The 14,653-nt window shown below is 43.0% G+C and overlaps 1 protein-coding gene across 4 annotated transcripts in view; it reads right to left on the bottom strand.

The window, feature by feature from the left end:
• The window catches only part of GOLIM4 (golgi integral membrane protein 4), an 84,410-nt gene extending 71,396 nt beyond the window's left edge, over positions 1 to 13,014 (bottom strand). For 2 of the 4 annotated variants that reach the window (XM_005908169.3, XM_005908170.3), the window contains exon 1: positions 12,203 to 13,012. In XM_005908169.3, coding sequence (XP_005908231.1) covers positions 12,203 to 12,389 — 187 coding nt within the window. In that variant the 5' untranslated portion in view covers positions 12,390 to 13,012. Of the gene's footprint in view, positions 1 to 12,202 lie in introns of all 4 variants that reach the window. The other 2 variants (XM_005908172.3, XM_005908171.3) reach the window with 2 other exon arrangements.
• Positions 13,015 to 14,653: the final 1,639 nt, after the last annotated feature.

Here is a 14,653-nt window from a genome sequence, read left to right as displayed (position 1 = left end):
TATAGAAATGTGTTTAGGAAAGTACAATGAAGTAAAATGGAAAATAGAAATATTCAACTCAAGCATCTTTAATTACTAAAGTATGTTTGGAAGAGTGAGGCCACAGTATGAATTTGAAATTTCAATTGTTCATAACATTTAATGATGTTTTCATAATATGCCTATATGCTCTGTTTTTTAATTTTATCAATAGCACAAAAGAATATCTCATGTATTATAATATATAAAACTTGACTTTCAAAATAGGAATGAATGAACAAGTTGAAATTACTATTCATGCAACTAATGTTCTTTTTTTAAATCAAAGATACCTCTCTTTATAAAACCAGTTGAACTCCATTAAAAATATGTATCTTCTGACTATCAAATAATAAGGTCTTCACAAGGGCTGCAGGCTATATAAAGTCAAAAGGAACACATTCAGAAGCAAGTGAAAATACCATATGGACAAACACATTCTACTGCATTCCTATCTACTAACCAATGAAATACAGTCTTTTGCAGAAATGTGAAATTTTCACAAATTGTCAATGGATTTTGAAACTCCCTAAGGACAGGATGGATTCAACTTTGAGATTTCCCCTAACAGCTCCTAGTTAGGTTTATACTTCAGAGAGTTACCTGGAAATCTCTTTTAATTTGAATTCTTCCTGGTCAGATAGTTTAAAGACCAGATAATTTCCCTCTGAGGTGCCATGATTTCAAATGTCATTTTTTACTATGTCAAATTAAATGGTAAATCACATTTTAATATACAGTAAAGCATTTTTTACAAAATTACAATTACACTGGGTAATCCAAGAATATAATTTAGTACAGTACCTGGTACACAGCAAGTACTCAAAGATGACTTTGGTAAGGATATGTCCAACAATGACAACGACATTCTTACATTGTGGGAGGCAGCTACTAAGATGGCCCCAGATGATCCTTGCATTCTGTTATTCTTACCCTTGAGCACAGGCTAAATTTGGTGACTCAACAGTAATGAACAGAATAGGGCAGGAAGTCGTGAAGGAAATCTTATACCTTCAAGATTAGGTTATTAAAATACTTTCATACTCACCTTGGGTTCATACACACTCTCTCCCTGGCTGTTGCCCTTCGATCTCTTGCCCTGAGGGAAGCCAGCTACTCTGTTGAAAGCTCCAGGTTGGAACTATGGAAATTCCTATGGAAAGCCCTGGAAGAGTAAGACTAGAATTGGATCTTCTGAGGCCTGCCAGCAACCACATTAGTGAATTCTGAGGCAGATTCTCCAGTCCTGGTCAAATTTTGGGATAACTACAACCCTGATTCTCTGGTGGCTCAGATGGTAAAGAATCCGCCTACAATGCGGAAGACGTGGGTTTGATCCCTGGGTTGGGAGGATACCCTGAATTAGGCATGGCAAACCACTGCAGTATTCTTGTCTGGAGAATTCCATGGACAGAGAAGATTGGTGAGCTACAGTCCAAGGGATCATAAAGAGGCAGACATGACTGAGTGACTAAGCACAGCACAGTACACACAACCCTGATCAGAAGTTTGACTCCAACATCCTGAGAGATCTTGAATCACTCAGCTAAGTCCTTTCCAGCAAAAGCTGTGATAGTATTTGTTGTTCAAAATCAACTCAGTCTGGGGGTAATTTGCTATTCAGCAGGATAACTAATCCAGATTTTGGAAGCAGAGTGCTGCCATGACAGAAATCTAAATGGTGGTAGTGGCTATGGAACTGTGTAGTGGGCCTAAGAAGACCATGAGTCAAAGTGTAAACTCTCGAACACACTGTTAACAGAACTTCGGACTTTGAAGAGATTTCTAATAAGGGCATGAATGAAAGTGAAGAAAATCTTATTGGAAACTAGAAATTACGTAGTGGCAGAAGGTTTAACAATACTGACACTGAACATGTAGTTACGTGACCTGCAGATTTGTGCAGTTAGATGAGATGTTTTAAAAGCACCAAATGAACTGTGTGATTTAGCTGAGGAGATTTCCCAGCGAAGTACTGAAGAGGCTACCTGGTTTCTTCTTGCTGTTTAGGGAAACCTGTGAGAAGATAAATTGGGGGAGGGATCACTAAACGAAAAAAAGACAAGACTTGAAGGTTTTGAAGATTCTCTACTGCTAAGTCACTTCAGTTGTGTCCGATTCTGTGCGACCCCATAGACGGCAGCCCACCAGGCTCCGCTGTCCCTGGGATTCTCCAGGCAAGAATAGTGGAGTGGGTTGCCATTTCCTTCTCCAATGCAGGAAAGTGAAAAGTGAAAGTGAAGTCGCTCAGTCATGTCTGACTCTTAGCCACCCCATGGACTGCAGCCCACCAGGCTCCTCCATCCATGGAATTTTCCAGGCAAGAGTACTGGAGTGGGGTGCCATTGCCTTCTTAGTAATGCTAAAATCAAGAAATCGTTTCCAACCAAAGATCATTTCTAGGGAACTGTCTGAAAAAAAGTGTGAAGTGAGGTCAAGGTTGTAGCTTCTGAAATCCTTTTGGTAAGCCCTGGGAAATGTGGCATGTCAGAATATTATTCAATCAGGCTATAAGACCTCCTACAACTTTTAAGGGTGTGACTCACAGGTCCTCTGAGGTGCGAGTTTCCTTAATCCAGCTCACCTAACACACGTTCTCTCAACAGGGTTTTGGTAAGTTAAAGGGCACTGTCTCTCCCTTGTTTTTGCAGGAACCCAAGGTAGAGAAGGAATCATCTCTAAGATGGGTGTGCTTTTTGACTAACAAGAGTAAACCTCATGGGAGGTTTCATGGGAGACCCACAAAAGTTTGAGAGGATTTTATCAGAAGAAACACTGCCAGTTTTGACTGGAAGGAATGGAGAGGGTCCTAAATGAAAAAACACCATCAATCCCCAACTTTGTACAGGCAAGAAACAGGCCGAGAAAACTCAGCTGTAAACACATACCACCCCTTCATGAATAGGAAGGATAACTCAATACTCCACAGGGGAGAATCAAGAACCATGAAGGATTATTCCCAGGCCTGAACCTAGTTGAAGAACATCTGCCTAACTGGATTTCAGAATTTACATGGACCAGCAACTCCTACATACCTCGTACTTTGTGCTTTTTTTGAATAAGAAGATGTAGGTATCTTATGCCTGCCCCACTGTTGTATGTTGCTTGAGTTGAGGTTTAGTTTCACAGATCCATCAATGAAGAGGAACTAAACTTGAGAAGTTATATTTGAGGAACTATTTCCAAGGAGTCGTACCCACACCCAGATAAGATGACTTCTGGATTTTGAGCTGACACTTACCTATAAGGAGGATTTTTTTTTTTCATTTTCTAATAAAAGTGATGTTTGACATCAGTACCATTTAACATGTTTTTCAGAAAAAAAAATCTCTATAAAGGATATAAAATCCTTTTTAAAATCTCCTCTAAATATTTGTTATGAGGTTGAGAGGTCAATGACATAGGAAGTATAGATTTATAATACTAAATCTCACTAACGTAAAGCTTAATAAACTGTTCTACACTAATCAAACTAAATAACCAATTTATCAACTTCCCATTTTTAATCTATATTTGGAATATTTTATAGTATCATAGCTATTGTCTCAGAGAAGGCAATGGCAACCCACTCCAGTACTCTTGCCTGGAAAATCCCATGGACAGAGGAGCCTGGTGGGCTGCAGTCCATGGGGTCGCTAGGAGTCAGACACGACTGAGCGACTTCACTTTCACTTTTCACTTTCATGCATTGGAGAAGGAAATGGCAACCCGCTCCAGTGTTCTTGCCTGGAGAATCCCAGGGACGCGGGAGCCTGGTGGGCTGCTGTCTATGGGCTCGCACAGAGTTGGACACGACTGAAGTGAATTAGTAGCAGCAGCAGCAGCAACTATTGTCTAGAGCATATAAGCAATGTCAAAGTTCTCTTACATAGCTTGAGTTGTAGATTTTTTGTTTTTTTAAACATTCCACTTAAAAAAGAGGCTTTAAATGAAATGTGAAATAGGAAATGAAATGTTTGACTCTCCTAAAATGATAATATATTTTTCTTAAATTCACTTATTCTCAAAGGAAAGGAAATGGTGTCATTCAAATGTTCTAAATGCCTCATCCTTCAGAGTGACAGCACATCTTTCTATTCATTACCTATCATATTATGACATTTTATATATGAAAAATAGCTAAACCAATATTTTTTAAAATGTCACACTATTATAACAAGCAATTTATTTCATGCCTGCATCCCTCCAGGCTATGAGTCTATTTAGTGAGGCTTATTAGCGTAGGGCAATGGCTGGCATGTCCTCTGGAAAAGCACCCATAAGCCAATAAAAACAAAGAACACAAGTGTGCCATTCAGAACTACAGAGCATTGTTTAAAAATAGCAACACCCATTTCAGCTCAAACTGCAATGAGGGTGCTGCTGGTCTCCAGGGGCTGCAGGGTGCAGCCCTGGAGGAATGCTATGTGGCTCTGGAAGTCAGTGTATGTGGACTCTGGGCTCAGCCTGAGACACATACTTAGTGACTCTTCCTCTTCCAAACTGTTTTCTTAACTGTAAAATTCAGTGTCGGTATCACAAAGTGATTTGATCTATTCCTAAATATTATTTAGGAATAATTATTATTTAGGAAATAATTATCATTATTTCATGCATGCAAAACCTGTACAGGTACTATGAGATGCCAAATGTTCACTTTTTCCCCTATAATAAACTTCTATAAGGGAAACTTTACATTACTACCTTGTAAATGAAAAATCTGACTTACATGGCATCAATGGGCAGTAATTGTAAAATTTAAATGCACTAAAACAAGAAAATGATTATTAAAGTCTAGCTATTAGGCTGTTTGGTTGCCTGAAGTCTGCTCTCTTTAAGAAAAACAAATGAGCAGCTATATCAACGAGAGCTTCTAGAATCAAACTGAGAGTTGCTCCTTGATTTGTCAAGAAAACACTGAAAGGGAATTCAAAAAAACAGCCATTTCTCATGTGATTCTATGTTATTTCAAGCAGCATGTGCAGACCACCTAAAATCAACTCAAGAATCAACTAAAATCACGCTCTGTAACTGCACCAAATGCCCTATACTCTGGAGATGCTGTATCAAATAATCAGACTTGTTACTTCTGATTCTAAATTTTATCTTAAATCCTCACACGACCCACCTAACCCACTTTCTCCAAACCATTAATATCACCATGAGACACTAAAGTAATTTTGAGGGCAATGTAGTACTGTGGAAAGAACCCAGGCTACAAAGTCACATTAGGGTTCCAAATTCAGATTCATTAGATTCGACCTTGATGCTGGAAAGTTAATTAACCCTCTGAGCCTCAGATTGCTCCTTCACACCACAGTGCTTGGTTCAGTGCTAGTGAGAAAATGCAAGTATCATGTTTAGCACAGCCCCTGAATGTGGGAGAAAGAAATGGTACGTACTTCACATAATTTAATTTTTTCGGGGAAATTTCCAAATTTCTGTCAAAATAAATTCGCTTTAATGGCTTGAAAGACAAAATACAGTTGGCCATTTTTATTTTAAAGTACAGTTATATTATGCATAACTTTCACTTCCAAACAAAGCTACAAAACCCACAAACCACTGACTGGCAAGAGTAGCAAAAACATTTTGTCCTCAGTGATAAAATAAGAACACTGAGTTGTCAAAATGAAAAACAGCAACACTTAGTTGCTACCATGTACAGCATTCTCAGGTCCTTTCTTACCAAAAAAGGGTCAAAACGGTACAAAAGACAGAGTGAGAGCGTCTTAAATCAAATAAAAGTTTCAGCCAAGTTGAGCATATGGCTCCAAAAAGAGCCATTAGACCACAGCTAATAACTGTTACCTTCCAGATGTAATACGGTGGGCAAATGAAATGAAAAGCAGCCAATGCTAATACTATAACAGCAAGTCCTGGTTTCCTAGTAAATGTCATAGTAACACACGCTGGGATTCATGCCAGTCACATTCAATGTATTATTTCTAGTCCATGCAAGTGTGCAAAATAGACATTGCTAACCTCAGGGCACTATGAAGAAACCAAAGTTCACCTGTGTGAACAGAGGTTACCTGTGTGCTCAAGATCACTCCATTGGTAAACACCGGAGTTGTATTCAAACAATATCTGATGCCAAACCCACACCCCCTTCACTATTCCCTATTCTTTTCTTTTTAGGACATGGAGGTGTGGGCAGGAATCTTCTCCAATGTTCTGAAATGTCATCAACTGATGTTAGTCCCCTTCCCTCTCTTTCTCTCTTCCATCTTCTGGTTCCTCTCAAATCCTCTCTGCACTTTGGTACTCTCAGCTTCAGTCTTCATTCTCAAACTCCCAATTCACCCATTCCTTAAGTCTCTAAAACCTAGTCTTATGTCCACGCTCTTGGTGAGGCAAAAGGAATTTTAAAAGCTCAAGGTAAGGTTTCCAATCTATGTGGATGTAGTCAACTGTACAACATACTTGAGACTTAAAAGGCTCACTCACCCCTTATACATGGAATCTAAAAAGAAACGATACAAATGAACTTACTTATAAAATAGAAAGAGACTCACAGACAGAGAACAAACTTACTGCTGCCGGTGGTGCATGGGGTTGTGGGGGGAAGGAATGGTGGGGAAGAGATAGGGAGTTTCCAAAGGTCGTGTACACAGTGCTGTATTTAAAATGGATAATCAACAAGGACCTACGGTATAGCACATGGAACTCTGCTCGATGTTACCTGGAAGCCTGGACAGGAGGGGAATTTAAGGGAGAGTGATACATGCGTATGTGTGGCTGAGGCCCTTTGCTGTTCACCTGAAGCTGTCAAAACATTGTTAATCAGATGCTTCGCTGTTGTTGTTCACTCAGTCATGTCTGACTTTGCCACCCCACGGACTGCAGCACACTAGGCATTAGCTTTACCCCAATACAAAATAAAAAGTTACAGCAAAACAAAGGCTCACAGATAATGGGCGATTCTCTTCCCTAGTCAACCAATATTGGCGAGTTCCATTACAGGGATGACCAAGGCAGGTATAATGTGCAGAACCAAACATATCCGTACATGTCACATATATTCAACAGAAGTCTTAATTGAGTCATATTTTCCAAAGTTTTATCTTTTATTCAGGGAATGAATTTTAAGGCAGGATTTTATATACAAATAAAACTGACTGAACTTAAAAAGTTGTCATTTCTATTCCATTTTTTAAATAGAACAGAATTAAACAAAAACAGCCTGATAAATTTCACCTTTTAACTGCAAGATGTATGTACTTCAGTGAAAATGTCCATTTAATAGACAATATCTGTTTGCTGTTTAGTCGTCAAGTTGTGTCTCTTTTGCGACCCCATAGACTATAGCCCACAAGACTGCTCTGTCCATGGGATTTCCCAGGCAAGAATACTGGAGTGGGTTGCCATTTCCTACTCCAGGGGATCTTCCTGACTGAGGGATGGGACCCACGTCTCCTGCATCTCCTGCACTGGCAGGCAGATTCTTTAACAGTGTGCTGCCACCTGGGAAGGTGAATCCAAGATCACCAGCTGATTAAAAAAAGAAAAATATAGCAAGACATCAAATCCAAGCACTCTGACTCCTCAGCCCACATCCACTACATTTCACTGCCCACCTTATATAAGCATATTCATCAGCAGAGAGCCAATACCACATAGGTATAGACCTACTATTTATTGAGCACCTATCATGCCAAGCACCTGGCACTGGAGATGAAAGAACAACAGAAAGAAGAACCAACACACACAAAAAATCTGGCCCTTAGCTGAAGGACACTTTTTTATTCTTTAAAGCAGATTCAGGGGAGGTCAAAAAAAAGTAGCCAGAAACAGTATGCTTTCATGCTCAGGTAAATGGGTCATCCCGTGTCTCAGGGGAACACCATTCAAAGGGCAACTAACTTAAATAACCATGTCAGCCTTAAGCACCAAACCTGTTTATTTTAAATAACTGTCACACACTGATCTGAATAGAAGACAACATATGAACCTTTTCTTGATGGTTTCTGGTCATCACTGGGAAGACCAAGAGCACTGCAATAATGTAATACAGTGTTTTAAGAACTAGCGACTGTTTGACCCTACTTAAAAAAATTTTTTTTTTACATAGTTCATCCCTCTCCCCGGAGAAGGCAATGGCATCCCACTCCGGTACTCTTGCCTGGAAAATCCCATGGATGGAGGAGCCTGGTGGGCTGCAGTCCATGGGGTCGCTAAGAGTCGGACACGACTGAGCGACTTCCCTTTCACTTTTCACTTTCCTGCATTGGAGAAGGAAATGGCAACCCACTCCAGTGTTCTTGCCTGGAGAATCCCAGGGACGGGGCAGCCTGGTGGACTGCCGTCTCTGGGGTCGCACAGAGTCGGACATGACTGAAGCGACTTAGCAGCAACACATCCCTCTCCCAGATCTTATTGCACAAGGTTACTCCTATCTCTGGCTATCACTCCCTCTCCTAATCTGACATAATATACAGTTAATTAGTAACCAGACTTGAATTCTAACTTTAAATTATCAGGGAGGGTCCCTTCTCCAGAGTAAAGTACTTGGATTTACGCCAGTCTACCTATTTTCTTTGATGTGCATTTAGGTACAAAAAAGGAGCTAATTATAAAAACAAATTCTGTGAATTTCAAAATTTTACCCATGGCAACCGTGGGAAGAAAAAGAGGTCAAATCTCTTGAACAGAAACCATAATGATAACAAAAACTAATCGTGAATGAACAGTACCTACTATGTGCTAGGTATGTGCTAGAAGCTTCATTTGCTGTTGTTTAGTTGCTAAGTCGTGTCTGACTCTTTTGTAACTCTATGGACTGTAGACCCCAGGCTCCTTGGTCCATGGGATTTCCCAGGCAAGGATCCTGGAGTGGGTTGCCTTTTCTGCCTCTGAGGGATCTATGTGACCCAGGGATCTGTGTTGGCAGATGGATTCTTTACCACTGAGCCACCAGGGAAGCCCAGAAGCTTCATAGGTATTAATTATTTTATCCTTATAGTATTTTATGAAATAGGCCATTCTAATCTCCATTATATAAATAAGAAAAATGAGGCCCAAGATCACACAAAAAGTTGCAGGGCTAGAATTTGAATCACATGCTTGGGTTAAAAGAAAAAAAAAGTCAAATGTCTTTTCAGCCAAGCCAGTGAAGTCAATGTGTGAATCAGCTCAGTCTCAAGACTACAGAGCTGTGGTTCTCAACCTTGGCTGCGCACTGCAATCACCTGGGGAGATTGCCAGTAGGTTTCCACCCCCACAGATTGTGACTTAATAGGCCCGGGAGCTGCCCAGGTGATTCTAATGGGCAGTCAAAGCTCAGATACGCCTTATAGACAGAAAATGGTGGGTGGCCCGAAAAGTGTTTTTTTCTTTATTTTTAAGTTACCTAAACACTGAGCTAATCAAAGGTTGTTACTACTGCCTCTGCCACCAGAGGTAACCTCTGCTCTTCTCCTCAATATAATTAAGGAATATTATGGGTAGAAGACAGAGAGGCTAGGCTGGCAGACACAGACATTTGTTTTTAGTGGAGGGGGCATTGCTAAGTCTTGAACTTTCACCACATCACCCCCACCATTTCCTACTTATGAGACTGTTTGACTCCAAAATGCACTGGGAGTTAGACTTAACCTACTTCTAGAATAATGTCTAGTGCACAACCCATTATTAAACTGAAGATGACCCAAATATGTTCATTTAACAAATGACACCTTCAGATTACATGGCCAAACTAAAAGTTTTTCAACCAGCATTCTTTTTTTTTTTTTTTTTGCCACTCATAATTAACTGATTTTAATCCAAACCAGGTCAAGAGATCTCACATAGCTAAACAAGTCTAATGTCCTAAAAACAAATCTATGCTGGTCATACATAGCACTGCCAAGTAAAATGTCATCTGTCATTGGAAAAGGGAAGAAAAGCTGCCTGCCATCAAAGAATCTTCATTAAATGGCCTGCAGATGTGAAATTAAAAATAAAATGCCACAGAATAGAAGTGTGAAAAAAGAAAAACTACAGAAGAAGAAACTGTAATCTGAGTGGGAAATAATTCTTCACACACAATCATATTGAATTGCTGCAGCACCACAATTCAAAAGGAAATACCAAAAGGGTAAATTAAGAAATGGACTGTAAGGTCACTCATTCAAACTGGCTACAACATTTTTTTTTTCCATCTCCTGCAGCAAAGCAACTGCTATGCACTATAATGGTCTTGGATACCAAGTACTACCCCTCTTCCCCACAAATAAAAGGAGAAAAGACACTGAGCCTGATCTTCTAAATAGAATACTGCAAATAAAGGCTACGACTCAGATATTGGGACCTCCTCAGTCAATGATATCACTGCTGGGAATTAAGGCAAATGTGGTGCTTGGGTTAAATATTTCACTGTTGTTACTTGGGCTTTTTCAAAAAAGCAGACAGGGAAATGAAATCTAAGAAAGCAAACAAAAGTGCTTGGAACTAGTTTTCTTACCACAGTTAATTTTTGTTTGTTGAGTGAATAAATAAATACATTGACCCTCCCTCAGGGTCAGACACTGTGCAGTGCTGAGGGTGTTTTGGTGAACTATTGACAGCACCTGCTCTCGAGTCTCCTGAACTAAAAGAACAAGGCACCAACCTTCTACCATCCACCATCCACCCTTCCTATCACAAGTGTGAAAACGCAGTCCTGCCAGTGTACTCCTAAATGGCAAATACTTCCCTAGGTCTAACTGCACTGAACTTCACCAGGAAAGCACTAGTGTCTTCTAAGTAAATAAATAAATATCCTTACTGTGCAAACCAACAGTAACTCATGGGTAAATTTCAACACATTTTACAGAAAAAACTTTTTAACCTAAGGCTGAATCAAAACAGATTTTCGTTTTGAAATAAACTCAGCTCACATATTTTCATTGCCTGTGGTGACACAGCTTCAGTAAGCTAAAAATACTTCCTTTACTTCTAAACTGGGAAAAACAAATAAGACCAAGAATCAGCTGTGGATCATTTTCTTATTTTTTTTTTTAACTAGAGAGAACATTCAAAATAGCTAAGTCCTGAAAAGACATCTGTTTTATATTTGTATAAATACACAGTGACAGAAACCAGCCATGCAGCTTGTATCTTCCTAGTGATGTGAAATAAGCTCTATTTGCATTATCAGCACAGACTGTCAACATTTCACTACTCACAGCCCTTTACTATTATTACTTGTTCTGGTTAGGGAGAGGGCTGCATGAGTGCTGAAAACCAACCAAGAGTACAAGAAAAAGCTTTCAAAAAATATGTACAGGATGACGCTGCTCTTAACAAGGCCACCTGGTTCTGAATTTGCAGTCGCGCATCTTTTATGTGCCTGAAATTTACATTAAATAGGATTCTAAAATAGAAGTATAGGAGCTTAAGTCATTCTGCAGGTCTTGCTCACATTGTGCTTGCTGTGTATTTGGCGAAGTGAAAAACCAGGTTTCTCCTCTTGAGCTTCTCAAGGCTAACTGTAACACACACACACAGACACACACACACACCTACACCCAACCACCCCCCTTCTGGGATAAACTAAAAGTTAATTAGGAAAACAATTCAACCTTTTTAAAAAATTTTTTCCAAAAACATACCTGCAGGATGTTGAACAGTAGTGTGGACTTTCCCCAACACATTGAACATCTCTAAAGTCACACTACCGAGTTAGCAGAAATAAGATACTAGCAAGTGTAGGCTACATTCAACTAGGGCATTAGTTCGGACCACTGGGTCAGGCTTAATTTCCTTGGGGGAAAAACAGCAGAGTTTGAGAAGTCTCGGCCAAACTGCCCATTTCTTAGGCTACTGACAAAGTCAGCTGAAAAGCAAATACCTAGAAACCAGAAAACCAAGCTCCTCCGGATGCGCTGCAGAGCGGAGGCAGGGATCCTGGTCTGTCTGCCTAGATGGCTGCTGGGACTTTTGACAAATGACAAGTGCTGGGGTAAGAGACTCAGCGTGCACCCGCCCATCCCATCGCCCAGTGGGACATGGGTTGTGCTGCCAATTTCAAATGTAACCGCCGGAGGAAGCCGGACGGTGAAGAGGTGTCATCTCCTCTGACACTCCGGGATCCGGAGGCCCGGAGGGGCTGCCTCTGCTGTCCCTGAAGGTCAGAGGTGGCAGCGCCCGCAGGGCCAACGGCTCGCCAAAGCCACTTTTCCAGCCAGGGCGGGAGGCGCGGGGCAAACTTGGCCACTGGCCGCGCGCATCCCGTTAACCGTACCTTGTAACTGGGCGGAAAGGGACTCCTGGTGCTGCTGGTACTTGAGCGCCACCGCCTCGGCTTTCCGCAGCTGCGTCTGCAGCTCGTAGTAGAGCATCGCGCCATAGAGAAAGCCGAACACCACGGTTAGCAGCAGCAGCGTCTGGAAGATCCGCTTCTGCTTTCGGGAGCACATCCCGTTTCCCATAGTCCCGCCTGGGCCCCGCGCCGCGGCCGTCCGCGCCGCCGCCGTGCCTTCCTCCCCTCGGCCCAAGCAAGCGCCTCAACAGCAGCCGCCGAAGGAGGTGGCCGAACGCAGCATGAGGAGGAGACGCGAGACACAAAAGCCGGGCCGGAGGGGAAGTGGCGCCCGCTCAGCCCCCGCGCGCCGCGGGGCGCGCAGCCATCGACGCCGCCGAGGTGGCCGCCGCCGCCGCCAAACTTTTGCGAGGCTGAGTCTCCGCGAGTGCCCGGGCCCGGGAGGGGGCCCTCCGCATACTTTCCGGCGGTCTGTCCTCGCGCCGGTCCCCAGACGCCGCCTGCCTCTCTCCCTCCTGCCCACTTTTTGGCCCGGCTGCCCCCGGCGGCGCTCGGAGTCCCGCCCCGGCCGCTCCCCGCCCCCTCGCGGTGGCTCCCACTGCGCGACTGTGGCCACCAAAAGGAGGGGGTGCGGCCCCAACAAAGGGAGCAGGACTCCAGGCAGCCTCTCGGCGCGCGGCTCGCGGGGGTGAGTAGCTGGGTGGGCGACCGGCTATCCCGGCCGAGTTTGGGGGGGTACCGCGGGCCGGTGTCACTGACGGGACTGCCGAACCTCGGCGGCCGCCGCCTCCCACCCAACTTACGTGTCACCCACGGCCCCGCTATTTTGGCCAACGGGATTCCGGGAGGAAGTCCCACTCGGGCTCCCCGCTCATTGGGCCGGTCAGAGCCGCCGTTCCCTCCCTTCGGGGAGGCAGTACCGGGCTCGATTGGACGCCCGCTTTGTCCGTCCGACCCCTGGGCCGCGCCCTCCCTCGAGCTCCTGGTCGGGCGAAGGGCTCCTTGGGCAGCCTGGCCGCCTGGCGCCGGGTTACGCCCACGTGGAGTGCGGGTGATGGGGAGAGGCCGTGGAGCCAGCCGCAGGGAGGTTGGGGTGAGCGAGAGGCGAGTCCCGGTTGGCGTCTGGGAGAGAGACGGTGTGTGTGTGTGCGCGCGCGTGGAAGGGTATCTGTGATCCTGCACTTGGAAAGCACGTGGGGAGAGGAATACAGTGTATGAAGTGGGAGAGAGTGAGTGGGAACAACCGTGTACTCTCCACAGAGCACCTTTCCTTCTTTCCCTGTCCAGTGGGCAGATGCGGCAGGCACACGTAGCTAAATGACCACAGTTTTATTGTAAACCAGAGATGCCTTGCCTACTGAGTCTTGCCCCATCTCGTGTCCTAGCGCATCCCCACAGGTGGCAGGGCACTAGTCCGGAGACTCGAGCATGCTACGGTGATAGACTTAGCGCTCAACTGCCTACGTGGGTTGGGGAAGTCATCTTGTCTTTGGCAGAGGGAAAGAAATGATCTCATGTTTTTCTCCTGGCTGCAAACAGAATAATTTAAAAACAAATCTTAGAGGCTGAAATGAGTATGCATTCATTTTGTCATATGTATTGGTTTTATTGGTGGCAAAAAATACATCAGTTACATTGCTAAGTTGCATTTTAAAGGCCAATAAGATTCCCTATGTAAAAAAACAAATAAAACAAACATAATAACTACAAACCTCTTCAGAGAAAATCCATAGCACATTTATTCTAAGTTCTTGAAGGGAAAGAAAATTGAGTTTATGCATAACTGATAATTTTGCTTTTGCTCTTGACCTAAATTCTAAAAAAGTAAATTATTTCTCAGAAGCCTTAGTAATGTAATTTATGACATACTGCATAATTTTTGAGATACTTTAACCAGATTTTAGTCACCACTGTCAATAATAGCCAGTGAGTGCTCAAACAGAGTAGATCTGTTTAGCCACAACTACTGCTTAAGGACAGCCCCTGTGCAGAAAATTTTTTAGGTGGGCTCTGATATTAAAAGCCATAAAATAAACCGAATTTACAATCTAGCTAGTCTGTGAGCTTCCCTGGTGGCTCAGATGGTAAATAATCTGCCTGCAATGCAGGAGAACCAGCTTTGATCCCTGGGTCAGAAAGATCCCCTGCAGGAGGGCATGGCAACCCACTCCAGGACTTTTGCCTGGAGAATCCCATAGACAGAGGAGCCTGGTGGGCTACAGTCCATAGGGTCTCACAGAGTCAGACACCACTGAAGCGACTAAGCAGCAGCAGCCTGTGATGTTAATACTAGGGTGAAAACTCAGTGTGCCTGACTTGTGCTTTTCCCTAATAAATGATAACTTACATTATTTTTAAAATGCTTTTATTTATAAATATACTATCTTATCACCGCCAGGTTAAATATTTGCTTCACATATTGGTAAATAAAGC

The sequence above is a fragment of the Bos mutus genome, chromosome 1 (assembly GCF_027580195.1).
Source record: "Bos mutus isolate GX-2022 chromosome 1, NWIPB_WYAK_1.1, whole genome shotgun sequence".
NCBI classification, from domain to species: domain Eukaryota; kingdom Metazoa; phylum Chordata; class Mammalia; order Artiodactyla; family Bovidae; genus Bos; species Bos mutus.
This window is presented reverse-complemented; position numbering and strand designations above follow the sequence as displayed.